At 34.7% G+C, this 12,463-nt stretch overlaps 1 protein-coding gene and 1 long non-coding RNA gene across 2 annotated transcripts; both read left to right on the top strand.

Annotated features, from left to right (window-relative positions):
* The first annotated feature begins 4,533 nt into the window (after positions 1-4,533).
* Positions 4,534-7,216, top strand: LOC113236844 (catalase-like). Its single transcript, XM_026473046.1, has 2 exons — positions 4,534-4,655; positions 5,530-7,216. Exons 1-2 carry the CDS (start codon positions 4,560-4,562, stop codon positions 6,985-6,987), a joined length of 1,554 nt encoding a protein of 517 aa, XP_026328831.1. The 5' UTR covers positions 4,534-4,559; the 3' UTR covers positions 6,988-7,216.
* An 840-nt stretch (positions 7,217-8,056) lies between these two features.
* Positions 8,057-10,279, top strand: LOC113236627. The gene is made up of 3 exons (XR_003310975.1): positions 8,057-8,247; positions 9,770-9,872; positions 10,205-10,279. It is a non-coding gene; the product is annotated as an uncharacterized LOC113236627 (long non-coding RNA).
* Positions 10,280-12,463: the final 2,184 nt, after the last annotated feature.

The raw sequence follows: 12,463 nt of genomic DNA, 5'->3' as shown, positions 1-12,463 counted from the left end.
GGATGTCAATGACCTATTAAAAGTACAAAAGTTTTTGCCTTGAGTATTGAGTTTCGCCTCCAAACAGCTAATGATTTTAAGACTACAAAGATATTTCAAGCAAATCTTTGTCATTGAATAACTCAGAAACTATTACACTTAGACGAAAAAATTTTCATTACAATTAAGTACATATTTATGTCTCTTCACAGTTTTCGGCTTTATCGGTCGATCCGTTCCATCATGTATGTAAAAAAAATCACCAGATTGTATGTTTTTCACGTATTTTAGTTGGTTTACTTTTCTCTGAAATAAAAATATATATATATATTTTGAAATGGTAGATATGTTTGAACACAATGTCCGTATTTTTGAAATATGTAATATTTACATATATGCGAAAACGTGTGAACGTTTACATTTCATAGCACGCAACCTAATAATGCAGAATTTACAAAGAATTACTTTTATAATGATTTTTACTTTTATTGCATGGTATTAGTCTTAGAAGATAGAAAAAAATAAGGGAAGTATTAGTTTACATTGGAAAAATATATTATAATAGTTTATATTGGAAATATAATCAAAAGCACGTGAAGCTGGTCATTTAAGAATTTGGATCGTTCCAATAGTAATGCGTACAAATGTTTATTTACGTGAGGCGCACTATAAGTTTCCGGAATGAATAAGAAAAAACACTATTAATGGTCAGAAATGGATTTATTGTTTCTCAAAATATTTTCCGTTAGCGTTAACGCACTTTTTCATACGAATGAACCAATTTTGAAAACATTATGCCACTCCTCCGTGACAATCTCTGAAACATATTTTTCATACTCTTCGACAGCCTCTTCGTAACTGGTTCTTAATTTTTGGAAATAAATAAAAGTCACAAGGTCACACAAGTCACAAGGTCGGGACTGTACGCGGGATGACTCAAAAGGTCAATGTTGTTCACCTTCAAAAATTCATTTGTCTGTCTGGCCGTGTGAGAATTAGCATTATCGTGGTACAAGATAATACGGCGTTTATGGTTATTTTTACGTAGTTTGTCAATAACTGCCGGCAAATAAATGGTCGTGTACCAATCACTATTCAGGGTACAACTATTCTCCAAAGCAACAGTAATCACGTGTCCAGTTTTATTAAAAAAGAAGCAATCATCCGTTTAGAGGCACTTTGCACGCGCGCCGCTTTGGTTGGTTTCGGCTCATCTCGAAAGACCCGCTCGATTGCTGATTTGTTTTGGGACCGTAACTATAAATTCATGTTTCGTCACCTGCTACTATGTCCCACACCAAACTTGACGTTTTGACTTGAAGTTTTTTGAGCCTCAGTCAAATTGTGTGGGAACCACCGAGAGCCCAGCTTCTTCACACCCAAATGTTTGTGTAGTATTTGACTCATGCCTATGCCTAAAGATGCCCAAATCTCATAGTATGTTACATGCCTCTCTGTTTTGATCATACGGCGTACAGCATCGATGATTTTGTTGTTCACAGCAGTGGACGGGCGACCATCATGAAATTCCTCACTGAGATTCTCACGACCGCGTTTGAATTCTGCAAACCAGCTATAAATAGTCGTCTTGCATGGCGCTTCATCGCCAAAAGCAGTTTAAAGCCGAGCGAAGCTCCGCTGAGCTGTTAAATTACACTTAATGTCTTAGAAAATCATACTACGAAAATTTTCGCGAGTTAAATCCATGGTGATGTAGACAACCAATTTCTAAAATGACGCCACAATGTAAAAACAAGTGACAGTAAGATGAAACAAACTGTATTCTACAGCCAAAGAGTTCCATTTTCAAATGTTGTAATTACATTTTTAAATATTGTCTATGTAAGTGGCCAGTTCCGGAAACTTATAGTGCGCCCAATGTACAAAGAGCAACCAGTGAGTAGTAGAGTAATCTACTTTTGAAATAAAATTATTTGAATTTGCGTTTGTTTAAGAGTCAAACTTGGAGTACTCTTTACTCGGGACACTGCGGACAGGTTCTTTTTCGTTAGTTTTGTAATCTCATATCCAGAGTACGAGTAATTGATTACGTACAAATTATATGAAACTGTGAAGAGTGTATTAATTTTTATGCTTTAGCAGTTTCGTGTTCGTATGTTTCACAACAAAGCATCATTTGAGCGTAACAGTAAAATAATTATACGTACTTTTTTGTTTGATCAAAATTAGACTCATTACCGGATAATAATTAAGTAATATAGGCAATTACCACACGTAATTACACTATCAAGCTGGCAAGATAAAGTACGATAAAGTTAAATTTAGATACTTAATAAAACTTGTTTTTGTATAGGTACATGCAATTTGTAAAACTTTCAAATACTGTCGCTTTCGTTTATTTCTGTGATAATTTGTTTTTTGCTGGCAAAAGTACACCGTAAGTATTTATGTACGCAATGGAACGTGATCAGTAATCTATCATTACAACAATAAAAACAATAGTTTTCATAGTATTGCTGGACTCGAATATGCTTTATATGAATTAAAACAGAAATTAACTTAGGTCTATGGCCACCGGCCCAATGCTATTTATTACAAGGTTTGAGATGAACGATTTTTACATACAGAAATTAGCAACATAAATAGAATTTATATTGTGTGTATATAATATTACGACACCTGATGCCCGAAGCAACAAATTGGCAATACTCGACCATATTAAGAGACGTATGATGCGAATGAAGGTTCGTACTTGACATTGTGTTTTAACTTGATAGAGTACGACTTATTTGATAGTAATTGTTTTGGACGGGCGGATGTCGGACAGAGAATGATAGTAGACCCCCAGATATAGAAGTCGTTCTGCTAACGAATCACGCAAACTCCCAACTAATAGAGTACAAATCTGCTCTCCTTATCACAACAAACGTAATCGAAATTTTTAACGAAATAAAGTTATTAAAATATCAGGAATCATCGACACGAGATCAACAGGCTGATTTTAATTATATATCAGAATCTCTAAAGTCTCGAAATCAGGTGGGTTTCCGACAGAGAAGATGAACCTGATTCCTACTATAACTTCCTAGTTTGTGAGTTAAATCAACTATTGTTTCGATTTGAAATGTAAAAAGTTTCGGATCGGCCAGTTGTGAATTGCAATTATTAATTCGGGGGAGGCAATCAAAATCAAGCTGCTAGAACACCCTATAAACGGTTTTTTTTAAATGTTATTTAGTTACAGTTTTATTATTATGCAAAATCAGCGTAATCGATGACATTTATCGAAGAAAAATCTTCATGTGCCAATACCTCGAAAGTTACCAAGATGCAATCGCGTTAGTTATGACAAGGAGAGCAGAAATGCATGCAGGGTGAAATTTTTTAGCCGTCTATATGAACAACTCTTACCTGAAGAACTTCTAGTAGTGGAAGGGTCTGTATAATACGATAAGTTTCTTAAAGAATTTGTGCTCTAACTTAGTAGTGAGTATTATATATGTATATATGAGTGACAGACATAACATTAATACGAGGAATAGAAATAAACTAGCTTTTCTTGATAGTCGTCTTCACAAAGTCAAAAAATCATTTAAGGGGCAATGTATAATAACAAGATTCCGGTTGATATACAAAATTTGCCTTTCACGAGGTTTAAAACTATAGTGAAACAAAAACTTTATACTAAAGGTTATTATACAACTTCTGCGTACTTGGATGACAAAAATCCGTGGTAGTAACCCGTTTAGCTCATGGAGGTAGTCTCGATCTCTGATGTTTCAAATAAAAAAAAAAATATTGTAAATGTTATTTACAAAGAGCAACCCCTAGAGTTTCTTGCTCATTCTTCTCGGGGGAATCTGCCTTACGAATGAGCGGTAGAGTTTAACCATTGTGACGATTTCAAGTGTAATAATGCTTACCTATGAAATAAAGATTAGTTTGAATTTGAATTTGAATTTGAACGGAAAATAACTTGCATAGCGTTTTAAGCTACGTGTCTGTCCGTAACAGTTGCAGCGCCACTCAGAGATTTAAATCGCAAAGATCTCAGCGGAACTACCACTGCGCTGTAACCTTGAGACATGCGTTGATAACTCCCATATGCCTGTAATTTCACCAGCACCCTTACCCTTTAAAGCCGGAACACAGTAATCTTGACATTACTGCTTAGCGGCAGAAATAGGTAAGGTGGCAGTACTTCCCTGGACGAACTCTTTCACAAGGAACTCTAATGCTACTGCCGTCTTTGAATATCACCTTCCACCCTTCGCCATTGACAAGTATGCAAATAACGCAGTAATGTAACGGTTCCCCCTACTCTAGGACCACCTTTCACTCAGTTTAACAACGACAACAACTTGTAAGTTGGTCTATTTCCGTTATCAAAGGCTGAACAGTGCATTCAGAAAATTGATCAATATTTTTTCCAATGTTTGAGAAACCGTGGCATACAGAGCAAGGTCACGATTGTATTATAAAGTGTCGAGAAGTGGAAGGAAACTGTTTGCTTCGTCGATGATCGCGAATTATTTATTATAGTTCTAGATAAGACTAATTATTCAATGTTATTTATATAGTAGGCTTTAGCTGTTAGAGTCAGGCAGTTGATATTTAAAATGTGGGTGCTGCTGGCTGTGATTGCGCTTGCTGCAGGTAAAATTCAAAATGATCCAGCTGGACAACAAATTTTGAGTTTTAAGCAGAAAACCTCGGTAAGAACTTTTAGGTTTTAGTTTTAATCTTTTGAGAAATACTCATGAACCTATATAATTAATTTAATTACACGATCATCCATCCATCGATTTTTCAGTCAATGGTTTGTATTCATTTATAACCGCAATGAAGACGCATGAAACTTACGGCATGAAACCTATCGCTCATAATGTTTATCATAATGGTTATAAACAATAATATAATAACTCATTAACCTAATATATATATCTAATATATATTAATAAAAAAAAATGGAACCTAAATGATAAATGCGTACAAATGTATTTATTTACAAACTATAACAAAATTAAGATACCAAACTTAGTTTGTCAAGTAAATATGCCATAGAAATTTTATTTTGAGAGAATAAATAATAATACAATATCTCTATCGAGTCTTTGGGTTCTCGTGATTGCTGGGACTTGTAACGTGCGATTTTACATCCGAAAAAATAGTTTCATTTCCAACAAGCATTTTTGGTAGATTTTCATTTTATATAACTTAAAAAGCCGTGGCAGCCGAATGGTTTGAGTTTTAATTATTACGTGTTAATTTCCATGAAATACATAAACAGTTCCGTTTCGTCTTAGTTAATGCATACAAAAAGCCGCTTGGCACCAATGTGCAGTGAGTTCATTGATCTACTTTTTTGTTTAAACAATGAATAGTTTGCTCGAGGCTAATTGTATCTGTTGGATCAGCAGTAGACTAAATGTAAAATTTATGGTACGGGGAAAGTTCGAATAGAAAAACTTATACGTTTTTCTGTATTATAATGTTATAATGTAAGAATAGGCGTTATTGTAACTAAAGAAGTAATAAAAGTGAACCGTCTAATTACCTCCGATATACATATCAATGCATATTTTCCAGGGTCCCATCGGCGTTATGACAACCAGCGCCGGAGCACCGATAGAATATAAAGATGCCACAAACACACTCAATGCTCGTCTTATATTTAATGAATATTTCATGGACACTATGACTCATCTAGTTCGAGAAAGAATACCTGAAAGACTGGTTCACGCTAAAGCTGGGGGAGCGTTTGGATACTTTGAAGTTACTCACGATATATCTGACATTTGCACGGCTAAAGTATTCAGTCGAGTTGGAGAGAAGACACCAATCGCTGCCAGATTCTCACCAGTTGTAGTCGAAAGAGGTGGCATTGATACTTCCAGGGACGCTCGAGGTTTTGCTCTAAAATTCTATACTGAAGATGGAAATTTCGACATTGTCGGATTTAACACTCCAATGTATGTCTATAAAGATCCTCTACTGTTCCCTACTTTCGTAAGAGCCCAAAAACGAAACCCAGCAACTAACTTAATTGATGGGAACATGCTTTGGGATTTTCTAACTCTCCGCCCAGAAAGTCTTCACATGTTTTTACTTGTCTTTGGGGATCGTGGTATTCCGGATGGGTACAGACATATGCCTGGATTTGGGATCCATACTTATGAAGTAGTTAATGAAAAAGGTGATAAACACTTTATTAGATTTCATTTTTATCCTGATGCTGGTATCAAAAATCTACGTTCAAAAGATGCAAGGAAGATTGCCGGTGTAGATCCGGACTATGCAACAAGAGATTTGTATAATGCAATTGGAAATGGAGATTTTCCGAGCTGGACTGCTAGCATACAAGTTTTGTCACTGGAAGATGTCAAGAAAGCAGGATTTGATGTCTTTGATGTAACAAGGGTGTTACCTTTGGATCGCTATCCTTTAAGACCTGTAGGAAAGTTTGTTTTAAACAAGAACCCTATAAATTATTTTGCTGAAATTGAACAGTTGGCTTTCAGTCCTGCGAATTTGGTGCCAGGTATACTTGGCGGGCCTGATAAAGTTTTTGAAGCTCGAAGGTTTGCTTACAGAGATGCTCAGCTGTACAGGTTGGGAGCTAACTTCAACAAAATACCTGTGAATTGTCCAGTACAGGCCACTGTATTAACCTATAACCGTGACGGCGAACCACCAGTGAAAGACAACGAGAAAGATATCCCCAATTATTATCCCAATTCCTATAATGGACCAGAAGCGTATAAAGATAAGAACAGGGTTGAACTCACAGAGATATATCAGGATGACCCGAATAATTTTGCTCAAGCTAGAGAGTTGTACGTTAATGAGATGACGAAACAGGAGAGAAGTCGTTTGGTGGAGAATATATTGTATAGTATTGGGCCCGCAGCAAAGTTCCTTCAGGAGAGAGCGGTGAAGTTGTTTACCATAATCCATCCAGACCTAGGCAGTAGGATACAGCAGGGTCTCATAGCTAATAGAACGAGCAGTACGTACTACGATAATTATGATGAGGATTACTATTAAAATTTGCTAGTATATTTACATATTTTCTATGTAAAAGTTATACTGTCGCATGTTGTTATTATCTCTGCAGTAACAAGTTGTCATAATGACACTATTAAAGACAAAGTGACAAAATTGTTAATAAATATGTAAATGAGAGTGAAATGATCAAGGCATTAAGAAATAAAGGACACTTAAACAATAGCGTAAAGTACGATAATCGTGATCGAAGTCAGGAGTGAACAGGAACCTTCAAAGTGGAAAAAACAATTCCGTCACGGAAACCAATTCCGTTCAAACTAATTGTAACCGAACACGTAAACAGACTGAAAGAGACTTCCGGTTTTTTAAGGATATAATATGTTAAAAATACCTATATATGCATAGTTTATACGGAAAAATCAGTTTATAGCGTTTACCAAAGTGTTTTATAATCTACTTATACTGTTAGAAACAACGATATATATTAGGTTTTGTACTTATAATATAAATGGTGTACATAGTTATTATATCTCTTTAATTGTCTTCTTTTCACTAACGTAATATTTTTTTAAGGCATTATCTATTAAGCTCACTGATCTGATAGAAGATCTGGAATTTTTAGAATAGGCTTCGTACACAGTAGCAGTAGAGCTCCTTGTGAAAGAGTTCGTCCAGGGAAGTACTGCCACCTTACCTAGTTATGCCGCCAAGCAGTAATATCAACATTACTGGTTCCGGTTTTGAATAAATAATACTCGACTAAATAAAAAAGCAATGTCACGTATGAAGCTACATTCACATCATGCGTTTGGTAATTTGGTCGAGTATTACTTATTAAAATTTGTCAGTAATTGTTTTGCATGGATATAGGATGGAGAATGGGAGTAGATTCCCTGGATTGTTTGTGAAATGAAATTTATTTGTGGGATTTTCACATCGTACCCTCTGTGCCTTAACACCTGCACTCTTGAGGATTAACTGGTGACGCGGTTGGCGCGGTGTACTCCATTGATACGATCAGAAGAAGAAACAAGGGACACTTGAAGATAACGAAAAGCTTATAATCTATACATCTTCCATACTATTTCAATCAGTATCGTACTACGAAATGTTTACTTGCCTTTGTTGATTGGTAACAAAATATTAAACCGGTGTTCAGTCACAGTACAATGCCACTGTAATTTAATATTAAATTTTGCAAGAGAATGCGTATTGTATGCATAAAGAAATAAAGAAAAGATATACACTTAGTAGGTTTATAAAAAATGGCAAAACAATGAGAACTTGTGGCAAATGAATGTTAGTATGAGGCAAATTAAACAATCTTGAATTAAATAGTGTTAACTAGAATTGGCACCCTTGGTGGAGAGAGGTCATGAGATAACTTTTTATGCTCAAATAGGAGTGTTGTAACATTATATACGTAATTTGTTTCATGAAGTTCATAATACGTTTACGACTTTCATTATAAGTACTTTTGACGTATGATCCTTAGAATAATAACGCATAGAAACCTAGTTCGCACACGCTAAGTGAGGCAAATTGAAGCGCGCCAAAAGGGCGTACACGAGCGGGCGGGCCTTCAGTGCTCAAGGTCACTTGCACCGCGAACAGATCAAGAATTTTAGCGAAAAATGACAAAATGTGCGGTAAATGAGTGTAAAAATACGTCAGACAAACATAAAATAGATACTAACATCACATTTCACAAGGAAGTAACGCGTTTCAACTTGTATTTTTATATAAATATTCACTAAAACCGAAAATTAACCTACTACTAAAACTAGCCTACATGAATTTGATTTTTGCCTCACTTGTGACAGTTCGTTTGATATGAAACTATCATTCTATGCGTTATTATTCTAAGGTATGATCACATGTCGCTGCTTTTCAAGAACAGTAGTCCAATCCAAAATTGATTCTTTTTTATCTATTACTGAGATTTATTCAGAAAATGTACAATTTTATTGTGATTGGGTTCCAAGCTTTTAATTGGTTAGAGTAATCATATGACAAAATTGGGATGATCTATCTATCTAACATCTTCCTGATGAATTAGTTGATTTTGAAATAGGCCACTATTCTAGAAAGTCATCGATGTGGTTTTATTATACCACTATGATTCGTATGAATTAATTACCTTAAGTGGCTTTCGTAATTTTACCAATCATAATTACAAGGCCTCTGCTCGGTAGTGGGAAACTATTGCAGGCTAATAAAAAGATATTTTACCAAACTAATTGAGAATGTAGGACCTTTGATAGATTGCATAAGTAATGTAAGTTAAGTGTTGGGCTCATCGCAAGACAATACTTGCCAGTTTCCTATAATTAATCTTTATTCACACGTTCACCTGTGCCAATGACAGAAGAAGTAGGCCTCGGCCTTTTATGTGACAGTTAAAAGAAACCTTAGTTGCTCTTTAACTCTTTTAAAGTTTGCTTGTGTGTTGACTGCGTCTTGGTAACATACTACTGTCTTTCACGTGAGTTGAATCTATTCAACATTGTGTAAGAGTCTATACTATGTATATATAGTTCGAAATGGTATTTGTCATTGTCTTATGGTTTGTACGTATTTGTCAATAACAATGAAATATTTTATAGTGCATTACACCGATTAAAAGCAAACATTACAGAAAGAAATAAGTAAAATAAAGAATTGCATATAATTACATTTTCATTTGAGACTGTGAGATATTTTGATACATTTACTACGTTATCTGATATTGTCATTATCTATTCATAAATATATACAGTTGTTACTGTTGGTTACATAATTTTAATTCGTAAGTAAGTAAAGTATTTACTCTTGCCTTTAGATTTGAGTGACAACTGACAATGTGGTACAGAAAAAACATATTTATCGGTATTTTTATACTGTATTACAGTAATTTCGCTAAAGCTGCAGCATGGAATACAACTGTAAGTAGCTACCTTATCCACTTTTTTATAAGTATAATTAACTGTCACTGATCACCTGATCATTTGCTGTGGGAAATGGGTGATCGCTGATTTTACTTTAAATTAAGAAGGATTATTGTAATTCTTTCAAAATAACTTCGTTTTAAAGTGTGGTTTGTAAAAGCAAAACGTAAAACACAGGTTTTTTTATTTGATTAGGTATGTTGTGTATGGTTAACAAAAAAGTCTTATGTAAAATATATGAACAATACTCGTTACTTTTGAAAATGTAGATTAACTTAGTTGTTGTACAGATACAATGATGCTTAGTTGACCGTATCTACTTATTTCAGAGACTAACTGTGAGTGGCGTGATCCTGCCTGTATTTACTCCTTTCAACGATGATTATTCTGTCAACTTCGATATTATTCCCAAATATGCTCAGCATTTTGCCAATATGAACTTCAAGGGTATTCTTGGTAAGTTGTAATTGATTGGTGTGAGTTATTCATTATAATACTTCTCGTGTAAGAAGGGTGTCGTAACCATTGTCGACGATGGCACCAAAAGTGTTTACTTTGCAATTACAATTTCATAAGCAATCCCGGGACGTAGGCTGTTTTTAATTTATGCATAATGTGTTCTGTCATCATCATCAATCCATTTATACATCCCACTGCTGGGCATGGGTAGGGGACTCGGGCGTTGGTTTAGGCCATATTCACAACTTTTGCCAGGGTTGTGAACCTTCTTCGACGTGCAAGTTTCAACACGATGTTTTCCTTCGCCAAAAAGCTCGTAAATTTCAAATTACACATAAGTGCGAGACTGGATTCGAACCCACAGCTTCAGTTTAAGAGGCGGTGGATTAAACCACTAGGCTACCGCGGCTTACGTGTTGTGTAGTAATGAGTATTTTACTATTTAATTACAATTGTGATTTTCGGTTTTGCTCAGGTGCCTGCGTGTTTGTTAATCTTTAGTAGCTACAGCAGAATATCATCGAGGATTATACTGGGTTATTTTTAAAATATGATTTTAATTATATCACGAGAGGCACGACAGCTACATTGATAGACTGCAATATTTTAGACTGCAATCGCTCGAGGATAGGCGTCTAATGTCTGATATGAGGCTTTTATTTGATATAGTCAACTCTGTCTTCGATTGCCCCGAGTTGACGGCTATCATTGGCTTGTGCGCCTGTACTCGTCGCACCAGGCATATGCGCTCCTTATATGCGGGTACGGCCCGCTCAAATTATGCAAAACACTCAGTTTTGCACAGAATTGTGCGCACGTACGAGGACAGATTTAGGGACGTCGACATTTTCTTTCTTTCACGCAATCAGTTCCTTAACGCTTTGAAAGAGCATCCCCAAGTTATAAGTTATAAGTAACAACTAGACAGAGCAAAACTTCCCACTATCACCCCTCCACACACACACACACACACACACACACAAACACACACAAGCCGTCATACAAACAAATTCAATTACACAATGATCTAATGATTGTAAAAGACAATTTAAAGTCGTATAATCTTGAAGAATAATATGATTGTTTTTTAATGTGAATTTTAGTTGAAAGATTTGGTATTTCATTTTTTTTTTTCTCTTTTGTTGTTTCAAATCTTAGTATTAATTGAAAATTAGACTGTTGTATAACATCTCAGAAATAGCTTAAGTAACGTAAATATAAATGTTAAAAGGTCAAACTTTATAATTGGCTTTATAAGTTTTTAATCTACAATTGTATAGAAGATGTAATAGCTGTTAAGTTTGCTTATAAATAAATAAATAAATAAATAAATAAATAAATATTGTCATCCTCTCAGGATCATATTACTAACATCTTAAACAACAAATTTTGGTCCATGACCTTTACAAAACATAATAAATTTACCAAAAATAAACTTATAAGTTTTTGTTGCACTATTTGACACTTTTTAGATCTGGTATTTGGTAGTAAGGTATATATAATATAGTAAGTATAAGGTATATATAATAGACATATATTCTTTCACAAAAGAAACTTATACTTATATATGCCTATGGTCCTCACATGTTTTTGAATTCAGATTCGTTTGTGAAAGTCTGGTGTCCATACTAGGATTAACCTGTGTTATAGAGCACCAGGCTCTCACCCTTACACCTCTAAGCAGATGTAAGAAAGATAGGCATAAGTACTCATACAATTCCATGAGACAAAAGGATACGTGTACTTAAACTGTTACAAAATAAGCAAAAATGAAAATTAACAATCGTTAAATTAGTTTCAAATACGTTGGAAAACGATTGTTAGCGAGTTTTTACCGTTTAGAACTATGTATTTAAATCTATTTATTTTCGTACGAAAGTAAACCCTTTATTAAAAGTCATGGAACAAAAGTTGTCGCTTATGATGTTAGTAACATAGCCCTGAGAGGTTGCTAGTATTTTCAAAGTAACACAATATACTTATACTCCATAATACTCTATACCTAAATCACATACCCATTTGACACGTTTGTTTTATTATTTATAGGTATTTATCGAGTTCTTAGGTTTTCGCGATTTTTCCTGATTTAAATCGCGTATATTTGTTTTTTCAAACAAACCGACGTTTAG

This window comes from Hyposmocoma kahamanoa, unplaced genomic scaffold, assembly GCF_003589595.1.
Source record: "Hyposmocoma kahamanoa isolate Upper Pololo Valley unplaced genomic scaffold, ASM358959v1 92, whole genome shotgun sequence".
In the NCBI taxonomy this organism is placed as follows: Eukaryota; Metazoa; Arthropoda; class Insecta; order Lepidoptera; family Cosmopterigidae; genus Hyposmocoma; species Hyposmocoma kahamanoa.
Note: the sequence above shows the minus strand (reverse complement) of the source record. Positions and strands in the feature narration are given on the sequence as shown.

What these genes read in the sequence shown, in the direction of transcription:
- LOC113236844 (XM_026473046.1), top strand. Translation starts at nt 4,560, where the DNA reads ATGTGGGTGCTGCTGGCTGTGATTGCGCTTGCTGCAGGTAAAATTCAA. An exon ending in GTTTTAAGCAGAAAACCTCG is followed by an intron (nt 4,656 to 5,529) that starts GTAAGAACTTTT and finishes CATATTTTCCAG; the next exon opens with GGTCCCATCGGCGTTATGAC.